The sequence below is a fragment of the Eretmochelys imbricata genome, chromosome 15 (genome assembly GCF_965152235.1).
Source record: "Eretmochelys imbricata isolate rEreImb1 chromosome 15, rEreImb1.hap1, whole genome shotgun sequence".
Taxonomy (NCBI): Eukaryota; Metazoa; Chordata; order Testudines; family Cheloniidae; genus Eretmochelys; species Eretmochelys imbricata.
In genome coordinates, this window is record NC_135586.1 from 16,695,850 (window position 1) to 16,716,627 (window position 20,778).

Below are 20,778 nucleotides of genomic sequence, written 5' to 3' on the forward strand. Positions count from 1 at the left end.
GTGGTAGCGGGGGGAGCGTTTGGCGAGGCCAGGGGGTGGGGGAGGCTGCTGCATCGGTCTCCCCTATGGACGAGAACAGCCCTCTGTCTCCCAAGGCAAATGCTTTCAGTATCGCCTCTCTGATTTCAGTCGCCGCCGAGCACGCAGGGAAGGAAGCGCTGGAGGAGCCCAGCTGTGGCCTTAGCAAGCCCTTCAGCCCCGGCTCCCACCCGGAGAAGATGCATTTCAGCACCGTCACCAGAGACATGGAAGGTACGTGCAGCCCGGACCTAGGCGCAGGACCTGAGCTTCCTGCGGGCAGCTGCAAATCGGAGCCCGAGAGCTAAGAAGTCAAAGCCCCACTGGAGAGCGAGGGGAAATGCATTAAAAAAAAAAAAAGCGGGGTGGAGCAAATCCTGGGGATGTAGGATTTTCGGGGAATTTCCTCTGAGCAGCTGTGCCGGGGTTTTGTTTTGAATGTAAGTGGGGAAATGTGTGTATGTGTGTGTGTGGGGGGGAGGGTTGCAGCCGATTTCCCTGCCATGGCTGCGTAAAAGCGTCAAAACTTTAAAAAAAATATTCCAGCCGGTAAAGGGGAAAAAACAACTGCTTATAGCAACTCCCGGCTGCTTAAGAGACCTGCCCTCAGCTGTAGCGAGTAAGCAATAACAACAAGGTACGGGAAAAGACAGTGTTTCCGAGACAAAAAGAGGTGGAAATGGCAGAGGCCTAGGAAGGCTTGTCAAAGATCGGTGTTGTTTTTAATGAAGTTTTGACTGAGAAGAGATTTTACCAGCCAGCAAGGCTTGGAACCGAAAGAGCGGCTTGCTAACGCCCCAAACCCGCAATTGAAACGGTACCGTGTTTATGTCAAAGCTCTTTAGAAAGATCTGGTCACCCTCTTCTTTTTAATTGACTCTGTTTCCTCCCGCGCTTTATTTTAAACACAAAACTCTCCGACTCTGATCATTCTGTTATCCCGATCAGCGACCATTCTGTTAGTTTTACCCATATCCGTGGAGAGCAGCGGCTTTCAAGCTGTATCCCGGGGGGTCCGCAGACTTGGTCTAAGACGTCCAAAGGGGTCTGCATCTCCCTTCTAAATTTTGTAGGGATCAGCGAATGGAGAAAAAAAAGGGGGTAAAAATCGCCCATTTGCAGGCTACTGACGCATCCTGTAGGACATTGTCTCGCTTTTTCGAGTGCAGATGCAGAGTTGATTGGGCTTTTTAAAAAAATCCTTCCCAAAGATATGCGGGGTGGAGGGGGTGGAGGGGGAGCGGCTAGGCGAGGATAATCATCTAGGAAACAAACATCCAGAGAGAGACGAGTGTGTCGCCAGGACTGTTTCAGCCCTGCCGCTTGTGCAACGCGGAGAATAGCGTATTCCTAATTGTAGAACGCAAATTCCAGCGCTTCCCGGGGACTAGGCGGTTGTTGCGCCGTCATGGGGGCGGGCAGTTCGCTTTACTCCAGTGCCCGTTTGCCGGGGGCGCGTTTAGATCGTCTATCCGTGGAGGGTCCTGTGGGCGATGCCTGCTTCTTTTAACTTTTTTTTTTTTTTGGCTCGGGAGTGAAAAATGGGTGTCAGGCGGGCTATTAAAAAGGCGCACTCCCCTGTCAATCAACTCGTCAGGGCTCCAGTCCCTAGGCGAGGAAAGGCCCATTACCTGCAGCGCCTTATCTAAATAGAAATAAGAACCGGTTCTGCGGCGAGGGGAGGCCCTCTGCAGAGATAAGCCGGGCTCTGCAGCGCCTGGGCTCCTGGCAGCCGCGCAGCGCGAGCTCAGCCTGCCCGGGGGAGCCGCGCGGCCGGGGCCGAGCAGCTCCCGCGGGGCCGGGGGGGGGGGGGAGGCGGGGCGGGGGAGGGCACCCCGGGGAGCGCAGTAGAAGACGCGGGCGCGGCGGCGGCGGGCGCGCAGAGCAGGGGGGAGCGGGGAGCCGGAGCCGAGCCCTGACCGCCTGTTTTTGGAATGATTTCAGCCATCTCCAGCCCCTGGCTCACCCAGCTGTCCCATTTTTGCGATGTTGCAGCTTTCACGGCCAACAGCCTGAGCAGCCTGAACGCCTCCGGCGGCTACCACCTCTCCCCTTCCCCGGGGGACCCCTACGGCCAGCCCGAGCCGCCGCACTACGAGCCCTGCTCGGCCCAGCAGCACCCGCACCAACACGGCTACCCGTTCGCGGCCGGCCCGGCGCCGGGCCCGAACCCGCCGCCGCCCGGCCCGGGGCCCCCCGAGAGCGGCGGCGGCGCGGCGGCTTCGGGCTGCCCCGCCGCGCCGGCGGCCAAAGCGCCCGTCAAGAAGAACCCCAAGGTGGCCAATGTCAGCGTGCAGCTGGAGATGAAGGCGCTGTGGGACGAGTTCAACCAGCTGGGCACCGAGATGATCGTCACCAAGGCCGGCAGGTCAGTGGCGCCTCCCCGCTGGCAGGGGCTGGGGCAGGCCCGGGGAGGGGGTTTTCCGCCCGTGGGGCGCCGGGAGCGAAGCGGCTTGAAGAGGCGGGTTGGTGCTGGGGGCTGGAAGCCCTTTCAGTGCCCTCCTCCCCCCGCACGCACGCAGCAGCCTGCAACCTCAGAGGGTGGCCCCCGCCAGGGTCCCTCTCCCTGTGCCCCGCGCAGCCCTGCACCCAGAGTTGTCAGCCCAACGGACCCTGCTTCCACCCTTTTCACCTACCCTAGGGCTTCCGCGGCTTTTTTTTTTTCCTTATGGTCCCTTTTACGAGCGCAGGAAAATACATTTTTACTGCGCGCCTAAAACATCGTAAGGTTTATAGCCCCGCCAGCGGGACCTGTCCCGGTGGGACAAGGAAATTATCGACAGCGCCCCGGGTGCTGCTCCTCGCTATGCGGGTGTCCTGCTCGGGCCCTTTCTGCCAGGGCTGCCGGGTTAGATCCGGAACAAATGAGCCGCTGTCGTTTTTCGGAATATGACTCATGCCTCGTATACTTTGGTGCTGGGTTTAAGAGCAATGTGGGGCTCTTGTTAGAGCCTCCCCCTCCTGGGTTCTTGTGAAATGTTAGCGAGCAAAGCCCTCTCCGGGCGGCGGTTACTTATCTGCTCTCTTCAGAAGAAAATAGACTGATTTTAAAAATCCACTCTGTCGGGGTAATCTGTTTGCTAGCCCCCAATACGGTAATTTGAACCCCGCACTTCTTTAAGAGCAGAATCGGCAATTGTCTTGTGGAGCGAAGGGTTGGGAAGTTCTGTGAAAGTCCGCACAGATACCTGAGTTAAAAGCGGTGCATTCAAACGTACACAACCCCCAAGCAAAGCCATCGGATTCGAATCGGAAAGTGAGCGTGGGGGTTTATGTAACATGTCGGAGACTGATTACTGTATTATGGCAAAGTCAGTACCATTAACACTGCCTCCGACTCTCAAACGCGAGATTTAAAACCAGCTTTATTTGCAGAGGACACTGTTCTTTAGGAGCAAGATTAGCAGGATCCCTTTAACACCCACCTCTGGTCACACGCATTGGCGGGACAGACATGGATCTCCGCTTTGCTGGTTTAGGGCCTTCTTGGAGAGATTACAGATAAGAAACCTCAGGGGCTCTTTTTACACCTCTTAGTACTTGCCACATTTCCTTCTCTGGAATCCACAAATGACCAGCATCCAGAATACTCATTATGAGGCCCCATCCAGCATCCTTTTCTCCGGTAAATCTCCCGGCCGTTTCAGTGGGTAGTTTACCAGTTTGAGGAGAGCCGGATCCAACTCACCAATGTAAACCCAAGAAGGCAGCACGCCCATAAAGCTTCTTCGTCGAAATTAACAAAGGAAGCGAACGTTGTATCGTGTTTAAAAAGGAAGGCTCTCAACTAAGCTAATTAAACGGCTACGGGGGGGGGGGCAGGATGATGACCCTGTCTGTTAATTAGACACCATTTAACTGCGAGCTCAAGTGAAATAGCTCAACTGACCCTGAGTTGCGTTGGTATGGAGCTGTTGTGACCTCCTTGGGTGCGTACAGCATTTGCGAGAGAATAAAGAGGGTTCACAGGTCGGCAAGTTCACTGCGATGTGTTCCCTTGTAAGCCTTCCTAAAACCTCGGCCCGCTGGGGCTGTGTCTGCAAACGTCACTCCTTTTGTGCGGCCTTTGGACGCTCTCTCCGCTGTCCAAGCGGTAACAAACCCCCGGCTGGCTTGACTGTGGCCATCGGAGTTTGTACTTGTGGCGTGTCTTATGTTGACTGACTTCGCCCCCCTCCTCCTCCCCCAGGTCGGTGATAATGTCGTAGATCCTATCGCGCAGTAACACCTTGAGGAGCAGGTTAGCAAAGGGCACCCCTTGTAACTGCATCTTGAAAAGGCTGCGGAATCCGGCAAGTCATTCCCAGGGTCCTTCCCGCTGCTGTGACCAACACAGCGGGGAAAAGATTTCAGAATCTCTACCCCACACCGCAAGCCACGCGGTTGCTTTCAGTCCCAGAGACGGGCCAGATGCCTCTGTTGATTTGAAGGGTTATGGAGGGGAGAGGAGAAAAAACCCGTGTTTTCCAAAGCTCGGTGCAGGAGCGTTGTAGAACTCAGGCTCGAGTCACGGCTTTGGTAGGGTTACAGTGGGGGGGTTGGTGGGGACCTACCCCCGGGGGCTTGTTCTCATTTAGACGAGGCATTCCTCAGCCCAGGCCCGTACCTTCAGCGCCAGGCCTCATGCGGAGTATATCGTCTCCTTCTAGTCTTCGCCACTGGGCTCTGGATTAGACTAGTCCTTCCGACAGGAGATTTCTTCGCTCCGTGTTGCAGCCTCTACCTTGTTGCCTAGGCTTGTTCCTTATTTCCCTAAATGCTTTCGTGACACCCGTACCCCCCGTCACTGAATACAAACCGCATCTGAGTCTCTCTCAATTTTTTTTTTTAACGGAAAAGGGAATTTTAGCTAACAGCTGAGCCTTTCGGGAAAACAATGTTTTTTTAGCTCTGAAGTGTCCTTTCCATTTTACAGACGGGGGGGGCGGGGGGAAGGGGGAAGAAATCCACATTATAAATAAGCCGGCAACGACTCTACAAGAGACTTTGACTTTGTGAACTAACTGTGTCAAGTGCAGAGGTGAGATTAAAATAAAGAGTAGGTTTAAATGACGAAAGGGTTAATTGAACTAGCCAGGGTGTAAAACTAGTAAAACAAATAAAACATGCAAACAACCCGGAAAGGCAGATTGCTGATTCCAGGTAGCCCTACTGCGCTCTATTAATGGTCTCATTTATTTTCACGGTTGTCTGTGTTGGCCTTAAGAGTTTTTTTTTTTTTAAACCGGGGTTTATCAAGCTAAATTGTTTGTTTAAAGCTTCGTTTAAAAAAGAAGAAGAAAGAAACACTGGAGTTAAGGTTAATAAGGGTTTAAATATTTTAAATGGAATGCGGTTTAAATGTCCCTGTTGATTTGCTAAAACAAATCAGTAACGTGTGAAAAGATTATGCTTTCCGTAGGCGCTGGGAGAACTTTAACAACAAAACGCATCGCAATTGGCTTCTGGACTAGCTTGCTACCTCCCGGTGGTTTCTGGAGCGCCCTGTGTTTTCATGGAGGCTTGTGTCGTTTTAGGTTGTTTAGAATAAGCAACAGTAATTGTTATTCCAAAAACTCCGAGAACTTATGGGTTTGGAGCCGGGCTAAAATTTACTGTAGATAAAAAAAAAATTGTAATGGAACTAACTTGCCTTTCTAACGCGTTTCAATGCTCGTTCTATTGAAGCCCAGGGAAGTGGGCTAGGTTTCTTGTCAGCCTCCTTGCTAAATGTAAATTGTTTTACTTTTTCCCTGGAGCTTCAGTGTGGATACATTTAAAAGCCGGTGGGTTAAAATTCGCTTGCACGCCCTTGCTTTCTGCAATACCCACACGCTGGTTGCTCGCCTTGCAAAACAAGCAAACCTAAAACAGAAGGAAAAGCAGACCAAAGCTTTGGGGTAAACAGCCCCCAGCATTGGCTCTAAATGGAACAAAGGCAACTGATACATTTGTTACCTACGAGGGTGGGGAGTGGGTTGATCTTTCATTTCACTAGCTCATCTGAGTTCACCTTTAACTCGCAGCCTTTGGAAAATTCTGGCCTCCAAAAGCATTGCTGGGTGTTTTTGTGTGTGCGGGTCAAGGTGCGAAAGCAGAACGAGCCCCTTCCTGGTTTAAGTCAAGAGAGGAAAATGCGGAAGAGAGACCCACAAAAGCCCCTCTCCACTTTTCTCGGTCGCCTGGTTGGGAGGGGAGGTGTCCCAGGCTCGCTTGCCTGGCTTGGGGACAGTGCCGCGGAGCGCACGCTTAGCCGGGGATATTTCACCATTCGTTTGCGAAAGCGTAAAGATGCCGAGACCAAATTCGGTCAATCGGCTGCACAATGAACAGAGCGCTGGTGGCCTTGAGCCCCTTCGGCGCTGGGAGGGAGCGCCTGTCCCCCAGTTTGTGCGCGCTGGGTGAGTCCGAGGAGAAAGCACCGTTGTGGGAACCAAGTGACTATCGCCTCAGGAAATGTAAGGAGCTGGGAAGGCTCTGAAACCCCCCCGGACAGACACATAGACACACACACGCTGCCCCATTGGCCTGGTGCCTGTGTTTTCGGTACCGCGGGGATGGAATGTCAGAAATGACACTGGGTAACTCACCTACCCCGCTAGCCTGGTTTAGAAAGTAAATGAGTTCAAAGGGCTTCTGGGCTTATTTCACGTGTCTTCCTTTGCCATTGTTAAGGCTACAGGGCCAGTCAAGCTAGTCCCGGAGAGGAGACAGGGATACAGACACACTTCACTCCTGCTTTAGCTTCAGGGAGCCGAGCAAAGTGGGTGTGAAAAGGTAGAAATTCCTGGAGGGTTTCAGAGAGAAGCAGCGAAACTGGAGCCTCTCTGAGCCCTACAGTTGTGTGCGCAGCTCGGACGCGTGTTCACACCCCACAAACGCAGCAGTTCTTTAGATCGGTGCTAATTTGGCTGGGAATTAATAGGAGAGATGCTCTAGGATCCGTTGGACTGTGTGTGAGAGTGGGGGGGGGGCTGCGGGTCTACTGTCTTGCTATTTACCCCCACAGATTTCATCTGTTTTGTTTGGGGAGCGGTGTTGGGTTTTGGTTTGCTTGTGTTGTTCGTTGTGTTGTTTTTTGCTTTGATTTTTTTTTGGGGGGGGGGGAGCAAGCATGAGATGTGGAGCTGTGTCAGAAAGACCCCGAAAGGGAATTTAAAATAATCGCCACTCTAGCATGCTAGTAACATTCTGATTTCTAAGTGATGGTTCACAGGGTTTATAGCTGTATGTAGAATAACTCAGAAATCAAACTTTAATATTCAGCCAACGTTTTTATGTGCGAGTTCCCAGACAGATTTCCCCTGGGGGCTCCTTTATAAAGTCCCCCACCCCACCTCAGCCACCGGGAACTGTCGGGCATTTGTGCACAGCCCTGCAAGAGACTCCTGAAACTAACGAGCATTCAGCATTGTGCAAACAGCTTGCGGGGTCGGGGGATGTTGCCAAATGGCAGGGAAAGTAACCCCTCGCTCACCCACTGTTGAAATGGGGCGGGGGGAGGAGGAGAGACACAGACAGCGCCACCAAGAGCTACGGTTTTCTAGAGAGACGCTCGGATTGTCCGCCAGTCCGGCGCATCTCTAAGCCCCCCCGGAATAACAGCTCGTTATTAAAACACAGGAGCCTTGTGTTAGCTTCATCTAGCCGCGCTAACCCATAGAGGTATTCTGGACTTAATCTAACTTCCCAGCTCTTTCATGTCCTTCGGTGACTTCTTATAAGCCTTTAAATAGGAAAGTTTTACCAGTTCCTAGAAGGCAATTTGACATCAGTGTAAAAATACTTGGCTAACGTAACTTCATGCATGCCCTAGGGGCTGGTCTTGGTGGGTCTGTTGGGGGGAGGCGATCAGGATCGGGCCCTATGTCTCTCCCATGGCTGGGAGATGGGAACCCCCTCCTCCAATTACCTGTTGCCTTTTCAGCGTCCCCACCATCTGATTCTAGCCCACAATATTATAAACCTTTCATCTGTAAAGTCCTCCAGCTCTCCCAGGTCCAGGGGTGAATATATTGTTTCTAAATCACCCTCGTTGCTCACCTATTCTGTGCTATGGGCCATCGAGCTACAGCCAGAAAGAAGGAAGGGGTTTGATCTGAAAGAGGGACACTGTCCCCGCGCAGATGGAAGGGGGTGCAATGTCACCAGACGCGAGTCCCCGGTTCCGGCAGGCGAGGAGCTGGGGTTGTTCTGACACACGCCTTGTGGTTTTTCTCTCCTGCCGCAGGCGCATGTTCCCCACCTTCCAGGTGAAGATATTTGGAATGGACCCCATGGCTGATTACATGTTGTTAATGGATTTTGTACCCGTGGACGACAAAAGATATCGGCAAGTAGAATAAGCTTTTCCTTGAGTCCTTTAGCCGGGACTGCGATGGGGCGCCGAGGGAAAGAGACACATTGGAATGGTAATTCCCTGATTCAGTGCCCAAAGCAGCAAGTCGGAGGTTTTCCACTGACTTCAGTGGGCTTTGGATCAGGCTCATCCCTGCCTTTGAATGGCAAAGGGAGGGAGAACAGAAGCGCTAACACGATTCCCACTCCTCTCCCAGCCTTATTCTTAAAGCCAGCAGCTCTCCGGTGTGAAACGCACCCCAGTGACTGTCTACTCCGCGCAAGATGCTGAGGGAGAGAATTTTTTTAATTGCAACGTATTTGAACTGGGGGTTTAAAATTTCTCCTAATATTTCATACAGATCATAAATTAGGCTTGGTTACAGCTACAAGGGTGCTTGGAGATCATGCACAACAGCCTGGGAGTCATTCTCTCACACACACAAGGTTTAATATTTATTTTTAAAAAATAGATTGGATCTAGGTTGGAGTCTGCAATTAAATGTAGATCTCCTTGTCCAGCAATGGATTCAGGCCATTCCCCTGCCCTCCAACTCCCCTTTTGACCTGACTTGCAAATCTGCGGGTTCTGTGACATCACCTACTAAGCCCCAGGACGAGAATGATGGAAGCGTTCTTCTCTATCGGGGGGCCGTTATTTAGTTTGAATCTGGATGTGCTTTAAATCGAGGCTGAAGTTAAAAGTCTAGTGGACTAGCTCTGGAATCGAAACGCTTGATTTGTTGTTTTGAATCCGTCGTGGCTTCCTCAGTGCAAGGAAGGATTTCTCCAAATGCCACACGTGGTGCGGGGTTCTGTTTTAAAATACAGTATCTGGGCTGTAATAAAAAAGGGGCCACCCCTTTTTGTAGTTAGCTTTGGGAGCAGCCAGCCTGATTCGGTGTAAATCCCATATCACCCCGGTGAGTTTAGGAGTGATTTCGAATGTACGTCGGTGTAACTGAGAGCAGAATTTGGCCCGAAGTTTTAAAGTAAAATATTCCCTTATCCGAAGAGGATATTCCACAGGTACGCGCACAGTCAAAACACAGACATGACTGGGTTAAAAAAAATCCCTTTAATCCATGATTATGAGACTTTTACTTATGTCTGGCAAAAAAAACCCCACCCCAAATTCTCATATTAAAAAAATCATTAAAATTATGTTCATTAACTGCATCTGCAGGGAGAAATTTCGATCTCCTAAATCAGGCTAATTGCTGACTGTAAAATGGCTTTCTCAGCACAATAGCTATAGACCCGAGTTTTTAGGAGGAAAAGTGTTTGTAGAATTCGCTATTTATAAATGTTCCTGTAGATTCCACGCGGGAGGGACCTCTGTTTAAGAATCAAATTTCATTTTTCGCCTCATATAAAAGAACCCAACAGGCTTTTGCTTTTGGGGGGTGACTGTGTACAGCAAGGGAATGGGTCTTGCTCTGTGTGTGCGTTAACCTCCGAGACTAGTTTTCTTTGTGTTTCACTGAAAAGTGCTTGTATTGTCCTAGCCTGAGGCCACGTTGGAAAATCACCAACAAAGCCAACTGCATATTTCTCCAAATTCTTTCTCTGTTTTCACTGAGAACATAGGAAGGCGACCTAGGAAATCGGCGGCTCACAAATCGATGATGCGGTTTGATTGGTAACACCTTTAATTTGAAGACAGTGAAAGGCTCATTATCCATTTCTCTTCAGATCAGGACGCCTAAAAGCCAGTGTGCATATGAATCTCAGCGTCGAATATATAAATATTTAGACAGATATCAAATTCTGAGGGCGTTACAGAAACGTTTGCTTGTCAGGGGAAATGGGATATATAACATCCAATTGAGAATATCTTTTTTTTAAAAAAAGTAATGTTTCTGCTCAACTCCAATGGTGTATAATTCTCCACACACCCCACTCCCGCCCCCGTGCATACACTGGCTTTTAAAGTCAACGCGTGCATAGAAGATTCGTCTCACTGTTTTTAATGTTACTGTTGAATATGGACTTTGAAAGACTGTAGCAAGACTGCTAAACTCTGGATCCGCTCTTAAACTGCACATAAATGTCCACTTTTACCTTAAAGCCAGAACATTACTGTGTAAAGGGTTTCCTTTCACTTTTTAAATTGTATTTATTCGGTAGCATTTCTGGCTTCCATCCCAAATATGTGCAGGTAGCTATAAATGTCCCCAGTCGAGCAGATTTTCCCTTTTTGCGAATTCCCCCAGAGAGCCAAGGAAAACATTTTGTTTGTCAACAAGTCTGGCGTTTTCCCACTGGCTTTCTAGAAACGAGAGGCTACCTTCATTAGTGGGGAAGCGCTCTCCTTCTGCTCGGCAAGCTAGTTTTACAGCTCGATTGAACTGTGTAAAAACTGCACTTTCCGGTCCCAGAGCAGCCCAGAGGTTTTTATAGGGAACCCACCGACAAAAATAATACTTAACTCAAATACTAGAGTCTAAATTCTGCTATGGTTACTCAGGCTCCGTTGAGCTGAATGGGACCGCTCACTGGGTAAGAGTGTTAGCATCTGGCCTTAGCTAATTAGACCCGATCCTGCACCACTGAAGTCGGTGGAATTTTACCAGTGACTTGGATAAGGGCAGGATCAGCCCTCGTGTGTTCTCATCCCCATGGTGTGGACGGGGAAAGACTTGAGAGAACCCTGCAATTCTAGTAGGGACTTGGCCCGCGATGGCCTCCTCTCTCGTCCAGAGCAGAACTCAGATGAAACTCTGGATTACCGGGCACGTGTTTAACCAACTGGATCAGGAGCAGCCACTGACTGCACTTTGCCTCTCCTTTGCAGATACGCCTTCCACAGCTCCTCCTGGCTGGTGGCCGGCAAAGCTGACCCTGCTACCCCCGGGAGAGTTCATTATCACCCCGACTCTCCTGCTAAAGGGGCCCAGTGGATGAAACAAATAGTATCCTTCGATAAACTGAAACTGACCAATAATTTATTGGATGACAATGGGCACGTAAGTGTTAGAGAGGGGAACCAACTGGGGGCACTGAAAGGGGAGGAGAATGGCACGTGAAATCTCCAGCACGTGGATTTTTCTTGACGCACACAAAAAGAAACCCCTGGGCACGACTTACCAAGTATAAGGCCTGGGGTCAAAATGCCTAGAAAGACTCTGGCAGTGGTGGATCGGGTCCTTTCAATAGCTGCTCATTGTAATTGGAAACACCCCAAATTTCATATTTGCTGTGAGCGTTGGGCCAGGCCCAATGCTGACTCCAGGGGTTGGATCGGGCCCATAGGGAGGAGGCATAGGACCCTTTACGTTATAACTTTGAACTTTTCCCTAAGGCCCGATTCCCCCATTCCTTGCATCCCCACCCCTTCCACTGGCTTGATGGGAACGGACTGCATTGGGAATAATGAGTGTTTAAGGAAAACATGCTGGAGCCCGGAGTTAACTAAACGCTGTTCTCTTTTGATAGCCATTTGACCCGCCCATTCCTGTTCCATATAATGGGTATGCCCCAAGATTTTTCCGCCTATTTCCATTCAGTTCAGTGCTCCCCGGTAGCTCCGGTACATGCCCCCACCCGCCCTCCTTTTTTTTAATATTTAATAGTGGATCCGAAGGGCTTGTAGCCGCTCTCCTCCCTATTCCCTGCGGAACTGTCCGGTCCCCAGTGAGATCACCTCTTTAAAGGGCGCAGGCTCGCTGGGGAATCCTGCTCAGACTGGACACACACACACACCCCCCGTAGTGTTTTTTAGCAGTGCTTGTGCCCAGCGTTTCAAATCGGACCTCAGTCGGCAGCGCAGAGCAACGTGCGGAGCGTTTCACTGCATAGCCTCCTACAAGACTCAATCCTTCATTAACCCTAATTAATACTATGCACCGCCGTAGCCTCAGAGGAGCTGCAATCCTGTTGTTTCTCTGACCCCCCCACCCCCAGTCCTTTCCCCCCGAAGGAGCCCATTTCCAGGCTGCCAGCCTGACACTGTGCGGCGGGGGGACGGGGCGGGGGATGCGCGGTGCTCTCCTCTCAACGCTCTGCCTGGTGTAGAATGAATCAATTATGATCTCCTTGCTCGTTTTATCATTCAGATCATTTTGAACTCCATGCACAGATACCAGCCTCGTTTTCATGTGGTCTACGTGGACCCCAGGAAAGACAGCGAGAAGTATGCAGAGGAGAACTTTAAAACGTTTGTCTTCGAGGAGACCCGCTTCACCGCCGTGACCGCCTATCAGAATCACAGGGTGAGGATCTGGAGTTCATTACTGAGACACAAACCCTCCGATACTTCATTTATCAAAACCTTCCCCTTGACGGATGGAGATCCGGGAAGGGGCGGTGGGTGGTGCTGTTGGTGGTGGGGGGTGGATATTAATTCAGAGCAGTCAATGCTTAAAAGGTAATACCCGGCCAATGGAAACTTTGTTGGTATACAAATAAATACAATGGGTTTTTAGCTTCTTGGAACGGGGTAAATGCAATCACCTTTCAACACTCTCTTTAATTACACACAAACCGTGTGGCTTTCTAAATAAGGTTTTCAAGCAACTCAATGCAAAAAAAGAAAAAAAGTTGTTAAACAAAAATGAATTATGCCAGATCTGCAAAACTCAGATTCAATTTCTAAGCAGAGAGCTGCCAGCCGCTCTCGGTTTAAGCACTTTTTTCATCACCTTGATTAAAACACGCACTTGAAGAGTCATATTGAGTTGTTTGTTTGTTTTGCTTGTTTGTTTTGCTGTCTATCTCGATTAGAATAATTACAGCTTGTTAAAAAGGAACACACACACTCTACGCCCCCCCCCGCCCCAAAAGCAGCATTTCAAATGTGCATTTCGGACTCTGTAAGAAAAAGGTATATTCATTAAGTGTGAAGCAAGAGCCCTTTGGGGTCACAGGCACTGACTGAAACAGGGATTGCTAGACGGCTACCCCTTGTTATAGTCTCCAGAGAATTGTTGTAGATCTCATATTACCGCCTATAATAAAGCATAAGGAGAGTTTGAGGGAAAATCTTCTTAGTAAATACAATACTATGCTATAGACTTAGTTAAGGGGAAGAGGGGGAAATATGTATGTGTGATCCAGTAGAAATGACTAAACATTCAGTGGGAAACCAAATCGAACATTAATAACAAAGATGTGATTATAACAAAGAGAACACAGACATCATTCCATTGCTTTAGGTTGATCATTGGATCCAAAACCAATTTAATATTTGAAATGTCAGGCTAAAACACAAGTTAGTCTGGAATGATAATATATAACCTTTTAAATATACAGTCTTATTATTTAAACAGTCATCTGGGTGATTTATAATTGTAGGGAAGCGAAATTGCTGTTTGCATTAGAAACACACTTCCCATCTTAAGCATTAATTTTCTCATGTGTACAACAAGCTATGGTACTAAATTATTTTATAGTCGCCCCAAAGCCTATGAACTAGAGATCTCCTCCTCCTTTCAGAGAAAATCCTAAATTACCTAAGAGAGAAAGGAGACCAAATAATAAACCAAGTCTCTGAACTGCAAACCATTTAGGGCTTGATCCAAAGCCTGCTGTAGTCAATTTCACTGGACTTTGGAACTGGCCTCGGTTAGCTTTTATGGGTAAGCGAGCCACTGTCCATCAGCCTAACAGCGTTTACTGACTCCCCCCGCCTCCCCCCCCCCCGAAACAATCTGCTGTCCTTTTCTGTCGAGCTGAAGATTCCTCGAGGTCTGGGGCATGGGACGGCTGAGCTAAACTGGGGTTTTTAAGTGTCAGTCTCTGAGTCTCCATTCGAGTTGTGGAAGGTGTCTAGGGAGATGTCCTCTTATCCATCTGCTAAAGCCATTCCTTGACTTTTCATGGAATCTGATAGCTCAGGGAGCCCTGCTCCAAAGCTACATTGTTGCACTCCGAGGAAGCTGCGTGAGCTCCAGATTTGCAATTTTAACTCCATAGAAAACTTCCTCAAACCCAGAGGGACATCATTACCTATGTAAACCCGAGACCCGGGCTAGCTGGGAAACTACAGTCTTCACGCTGCGAAATGTCACTCAAAATTTGTTTGGACAAATATGCTATTTTACTTATCTGCCTTTGCCACCCTGGGTCTGTTCGTTAGGAACACACAAATAATAGAACATATTTTGGGTAGCATTAAATCCCGTCGCTTTTAAAAATAACATTAATGTAGTATAAACCGAGGAACAAATCGTGTCTATAATTAGAGTTTCAAATTAAGGATCTTTTCCAATAGTGCAAGGTAAAATATTATTATCCAAGTCGGAGAGCTGAATGAATGCCAGATTCCTTGTTCCCTTTGTAGCTTTGGGGTCTTGTAGGAAGGTTAAAACGCCTATTTTGTTATCTATTATTTGATTATTTGTATATTTTTATTAGCACAGTTAATTGTGCCTATTCCCAGGAAGCAAAAGGTGTAGCTCCTACCCTTTGTAATTGTTTCAAGCTTTTAAAATAAACAAATTTACACGGATAAAAAACATGCCACAATTATTATTTGGACAACATCCAAACCCCACATATTCAAAGACGTCTGGGCTGAGAGCTGGGTGCTGCGCCTTTAAGGGGCTCCCCCATCCCTCCCAAGTTGGCATTTGCCTGATGGCTCAGGACAGCTGCTCTTTCTCTCCTGCTTTCTATCAGTTTGACCTCTAAGGCTGGAACTGTCACTGAGGGGCTTAAAGTTTGTTTTTCAACCCATTCCGGAAACTCACAATCACATACTTTATCCGTGGATTTGCTTAAATATAGAAAATGTCCTGCCTTCTCCCTGGCGAATTAAATAAATACATAAGTATGATTTATCCAGTGATTTGTCTTAGCTGCTCTGGTGGTGACCCATATAATGTGGCATTTTCTTACAAGTGCATTTACACAGCTTTAGCAGCAGTCTCGGGCTGCCTCTCCCTTCGCCTTGAACTCGTATTAGATAGCATACAATTCTGCATTTTCGAGCAGAGGGAAACCACATGTCCCTATTGCAAAGCAAAGAGAGCTCTCAAACCTGCTGGTGCCTATAATTTTCCAAGAGGAACTAGGACTGCTACTACTTGGGCCCCCTCCATCAGACTGGGTGAAACTTGGTTGATTTGTCCCAGAAGCCAGTTTAAAGGAGTAGGGCACTCTCTAATCAGAAATATCTGCAAGTGCCACTCAAAGTCCTTTCCCCCTTCCCCCCCTTTTCAGATCACACAACTCAAGATTGCCAGCAACCCCTTCGCTAAAGGATTCAGAGACTGTGATCCAGAAGACTGGTAAGTCTGCTGTCCTTTACTAACCATATTAAGGCCCCCATTCTGCAAGGAATTTAAGCATCTGCTTAGCTACAAGCACCTGAGTAGTCCCATTGACTTCAGTGGGATGGGATCAGGTCCTAGTTGCATACTGGAGTTATTAATAGGGCCATGTTAGTCAGAGCAATAGAATTCCCTAATGTGTCGGCAGTGGCCTTTAGACTGAAACAATTACAGTGCTATGCTACTCTTTTCTTCCTGTTCTAGGCCCAGGAATCACAGACCAGGGGCCCTTCCTCTGATGAGTGCTTTTGCCAGGTCCAGGAATCCAGTGTCTTCCCCTGCACATCAGAATGGGACTGAGAAAGGTGAGCTTCCTGCATCTTCACAGACTTACACACACTGTCAGTTGACATAAAGGACATATAAATATCCTGTATAGTGTCTTATTGGTATTATTAATAATCAAAATCAAGAGGCTGAAAAATTTCATTTACCTTTTGCCATTTATGGTGGGGGGAGGGGTTGGGGGTATTGCTTGGTTGTTTTTTGTTGTTTTTACTTCCACCAGTAAGGGCTGTAAAACTGCACAAGTTAATTTCATTTTTTTAAAATTTACAGTCAGCTTCAATTTGGGTTTTCACGCACTGACACAAGGCAGAAAAGGGATGCTTAAATCCAAATTATTTTGACATATAAAAAACTTGAAACAGTTCTGTTGATAACTGGGATTATATTTCCCCCCCCAAAAATCTTAACTTTTTTCTATTTAAATAAAACATATATTCTGGGCCTAATCTAATCTTTTAAATTATTTCTAAAACACCCACCACTGTAGTTTCTGAGTGTGCTATCTACACTACTTGACACTGGCCTTTCCCTCCAATTTAAAATTCACCCTCCTTCCTAATATGCTTCTAATTCTGAGTTTCCTTCAGTCAGGCATTTTGACAAAATGTTTAGTTTACAGATGGAGACATACCCACAATCACATATATCCTAAAGATGCTTTGCATGCATTGCCCTTTTGAAAAAGCAAGTTGGTTATGTTTTCAATGTAGATCCCATAATATTCAGGAGCTGAATTTAACCTAGTGCATGGTTTAAGCATACACACTGGGAACTTTTCATTGATTTTTTTTTTCCATTACACAGAGTAAACAACTGCAAAGACAACCAGGGGCCTTTCTCCCAGCACACTCCAGGCCTATTAAAATAAAGAAAAGTCTGTATTTGTTTAGTGTTACACAATTGCAAAAATTTCAAGCGTGTACAAACTTGTCAGTCAATTCAGCTCTATTTATCACAGTCAGAATGTATTGTCCCAGGAGCACAGATTTCTGTTGAACACAATGTTTAAACACTTCATTTAAAAATCATTGCTTTTTATTCCCCTGGATTTTCCCCTCTTCCCCCTCCTTTAGGATTTTTTTTTAACATAAAGTCTTTGCAGTGAAACAAATTGAAGGCTTTCCTTTTTTAAAGTGGTGGCGTTAAATGGAAAAGTTCACACGGGTAGAGGGAGGTTTTTCTAAGCTCCCCTGTTTGTGATTGTTGGGGCTGGTGCAGACTAAAAGTTCCAGGACAAAAAATACACTCATCAGACCAGATTGTGCTCCCCCCCCCACTTATTTCAATGCAACTACTCACAGACAAATATACTTTAAACATGAGTTAGGGTGACAGCATGTGACCCCTCTCTGGGAAGAAAATGCTATGGAAGTCTTACAATGCTGCACTTCAATCAGTTGTAACTGCTGAGGTCTGGACTGTTGCTGCAGAATAGTTTGGCTCTATATTTTTACGGGGACATGAAATAACTTCCCATCCTGTGCCCCCATCTTCAGCATAATCTGTGCATCTGTTGAACTCCCTGAAAGTCTGTGACACTCATGGATTCAGATCTGCTCTGCTTTCCACTCATTCCAAGGGAGACTCTTTTCATTCTGGGATTAATTTTAAAGCAGTTTTAAAAGTTTCTCATGCTTACAACGAGCAGTTTTTGCAATGGGTATTTCCATGCGGTATGTGCATTCTCCCTAGGATTTGTGGGTGAGAATTTAAGAGCAGCCCTCCACCCTCCCGTTTTTAAGGGTAACTGAATCCGCAACTACCTGTGTGCTTGAAATGTATTGGTTAAAGTTGGGTCCAGTGCATGAGAACACCTCCAGGAGAAGTAGGAGCTGATTGTCTAGGGGACTCTCCCCAAGGCTCAGGGAGGGCGCTGGGGTCTGTGGCTAGGTGTTGTGGTGGGGGGGGGGGATCAGTGTCTAGGGGACTCTCCTTAAAGCTGAGAGGGCGCTGGGGTCTGTGGCTAGGTGTCGTGACACTGACGCAGGCGGGAGGCGCAGGGAGGGTGCTGGGATCTGTAGCTAGGTAATGGGGTCAATGTCTTTGGGACTCCCTTTCCCCCACCTTCCGGAGGCACTGGCTGGGTGATGGGGGGGAGTGGTCAGTGGCTCTCAGAGAGGGCGGTGGGTGTGTCAGTGGCTGGGGGGGGCGCATCTCAGGGAGGGCGCTGGGCGGGGGGCTGGCTTGGTGATGGGGGCTCAGTGGCTCTCAGGGAGGGCGGCGGGACAGTGGCTGGGGCACATCGCAGGGAGGGCGCCGGGGAAGGGCCCTGGCTCGGAGCTGGAGAGGGCGCTCGGGGCCCTGGCTCGGTGCTGGGGAGGTCAGTGGCTGGTGGGGGGCGCTCGGGGCCCTGGCTCGGTGCTGGTGGGGGCGCTCGGGGCCCTGGCCAGGCGGTAACCGGCTGCTCTGCCCGTTCCGTGTCCCGGGCTGTGTTGCAGACGCTGCGGAGAGCCGACGGGACTACGAGCGGGAAGCGGCCAGCGGGACCCCTCTCCACGCCGACCCCGCGCACCAGCAGCTCATGTCGCGGGTGCTGAGCCCGGCCCTGCCCGTCCCCGGCGCGGGGGGCCTGGTCCAGCTCAGCAGCACGCCGGGGAGCCGGCCCAGCCCCCCGCACCACGAACTGCGGCTGGAGCCCCCCGCCTCGGAGCCCCTGCACCACCACCCCTACAAGTACCCGGCGGCGGCCTACGACCACTACCTGGGGGCGAAGAGCCGGCCCGCCCCCTACCCCTTACCCAGCCTCCGGGGCCACAGCTACCACCACCACCACCACCACCACCACATGGGCCCGCCGGCGGCCAACGTGTACTCCTCGGCGGCCGCGCCGCCCAGCTACGACTACGGGCCGCGGTAACCCCCGCGCCCCGCCGCCCCCGCATGGTGTGCGCCCCTCCCCCGCCCGCCGGCCGCGCCTGGCCGTCGGAGAGCCCCGGCCGCCGAGAGGAGAACTCCCGCTTCCCGCCCTGCACCGCCCCGGCCCGGCCCGGCCCGGCAGGGCCGCTGCTCCGCTCTGCCCACCCGCCCCCTGGCTCGCCGGGCAGAGCGGCCGGGCCGCAGGCCAGAGCCAGGCAGGGGCAGGGCCGGGCCCCGCCCCGCCCGTGCAGCGGGGCATCGGGCGACAGGCCGCGGCACTGCGCTCGGCTGCAGCCACCAAGCCATAGGGGGCGCTTCCCGCTCCGGCGCCGAGGACGGCTCGCGCGCCCGCCCAGAGCCCGGCGAGGGGGCCGGCCGGGCTGCCTCGCCCCGGGGAAGGGGCAGTGACTCGCCCTCGGCGAGCCTGTGGCGAAGCCAGCCGTAGACTCTCGGCCCTGGCCCTCCTGCGCCAGCCCGGGGGGGCTCTGGGGCATCGTGTTAACACCGAATGAGGAGGTGCCCTGTGCTGCGCGGCTGGCCCTGGGCCCCTGCAGCCCCTGCCCCTCCTCCTCCTAGTGAGAGCCACCTAAGTGTTGTGACTTACTGAGGGGGAGGACTGGGGCTCCCTTGGCTTTAGACCTCCTCCCCTGTATTTTCCAGGGGACTAGCGGTGGAGGTAGGCCTTAAAGTTAGGACATGTGTTGATGTTGCCAGGTGACCCCCCCAGCTAGGTCCTTCCCAGTGCCCATCTCCTCATGACTGATGAGGTTGTAGGGGGCAACTTTATACACAAGCAACAGTTTGGGGCCCTGTGCTTCTCTAATGGAGCCCAAGGCCCAGAACAGTGCTACAGATTTTTATTTCCCACAACAATCGGGATTAAGCATACAGGAAAAAAAGACAAAGTTTGGGCCGTATTTTTGTATTCTCAGAGGGGTCGTGATTGCTGGTGATGAGAACACCACCAACGCAGCCCTACAACTCTACCTTGCCTGGTGATTTCCTGGTCTCTTAATACTCTCCACTGCAGCCTTGCCTTTTAGAGGATTTTTCCCCCCAGCATGCTTTTCAGGGGCTGGCCCTTTAAATCTGGCAGAGCTGCAGTTTTACAGTGACCATTTTGCAATGGCTGCTTGCTGTATGCCCCTTCTTACATCTGGAAAGTACCTTTTATGTCTTCCCTCAGGTTGCTTTTCCTGTGGAGATGGTCCACATCCCAAAATTTAGCTTCTGGCATATGTCTCCAGCTACACATTATGAATATCCAGACTATGTTTTTGCTTGGTGTTCCACCAATTGTCAGGCCAGTCCTGTATTTCAGAGAAGGATTTAACAGCTAATTGACCATGTGGGTGCCTCCGTCCTTCTCCCCCCTGCTCCACAGAATTCTGTGGAAAGAGATGGGTTATATTTTATGTCCTCCGATTCATCCATATTTGTGCCTCTGCATTGCAAATTCCACAGTGTTCTCTTGGTATCTTTTTGAAAGGGGATTCCTTACCTTGTGAAGGTGGCAAGTGTTAAGATTACATAGTAATGTCTATCCAATCTTCAGCAATAGGCTCTATCAAGAAGAGATACAGGCAGATGTGAATATTTTCTGTAACTTTTTCCATTACAAAAATCTGGATCAATTGTGAAGATCTGTGCAAGAACCATGTGTTTTTATTTGACATTTGCAGTGAATTGTGAAATTTTTAGTGTCCGACTACACAATAATTGTTCTCAAAAAGGCTGATGTGAAATAGACTTGTGCATATTATTAGCCAGCTGGAAACTGCTCTCTGACATGCCCTGTTGCTTTGTCGCTGTTATTTCAGAGTTTTCACTATGATTTGTTACCTGGACATTGATTAGTGCCAAAGCTTTTGTTTAAAATGAAGTTGTTATATTTATTTTTTCTTTCAGAGATTATACAAACGTTTTTGATTTTGTTTTCATAATAGTTGCAGTGTAGGAAAAAGGCAAGACAACCAAAGAGTCATATCTGCAAACAGTGTAGATACTTGTAGATATTTATAGATAT

At 49.5% G+C, this 20,778-nt stretch overlaps 1 protein-coding gene across 2 annotated transcripts; it reads left to right on the top strand.

Annotated features, from left to right (window-relative positions):
• The first annotated feature begins 218 nt into the window (after positions 1–218).
• TBX1 (T-box transcription factor 1) lies at positions 219–18,753 on the top strand. Of its 2 annotated transcripts, XM_077835022.1 has the most exons (8): positions 219–252; positions 2,014–2,386; positions 8,228–8,329; positions 11,132–11,303; positions 12,393–12,548; positions 15,499–15,566; positions 15,813–15,913; positions 18,335–18,753. In XM_077835022.1, exons 1-8 carry the CDS (start codon positions 219–221, stop codon positions 18,751–18,753), a joined length of 1,425 nt encoding a protein of 474 aa, XP_077691148.1. The 2 variants fall into 2 exon arrangements, with proteins under 2 accessions (XP_077691148.1, XP_077691147.1); XM_077835021.1 differs by lacking the exon at positions 219–252 and having other exon boundaries at positions 1,953–2,386.
• Positions 18,754–20,778: the final 2,025 nt, after the last annotated feature.

Excerpts from the sequence above, each read along its gene's own strand:
- TBX1 (XM_077835021.1), top strand. The coding sequence starts at position 1,953 with ATGATTTCAGCCATCTCCAGCCCCTGGCTCACCCAGCTGTCCCATTTT. Across the intron at positions 8,330-11,131 it reads GTGGACGACAAAAGATATCG|ATACGCCTTCCACAGCTCCT; the intron begins GCAAGTAGAATA and ends TCTCCTTTGCAG. Across the intron at positions 15,567-15,812 it reads GACTGTGATCCAGAAGACTG|GCCCAGGAATCACAGACCAG; the intron begins GTAAGTCTGCTG and ends TTCCTGTTCTAG.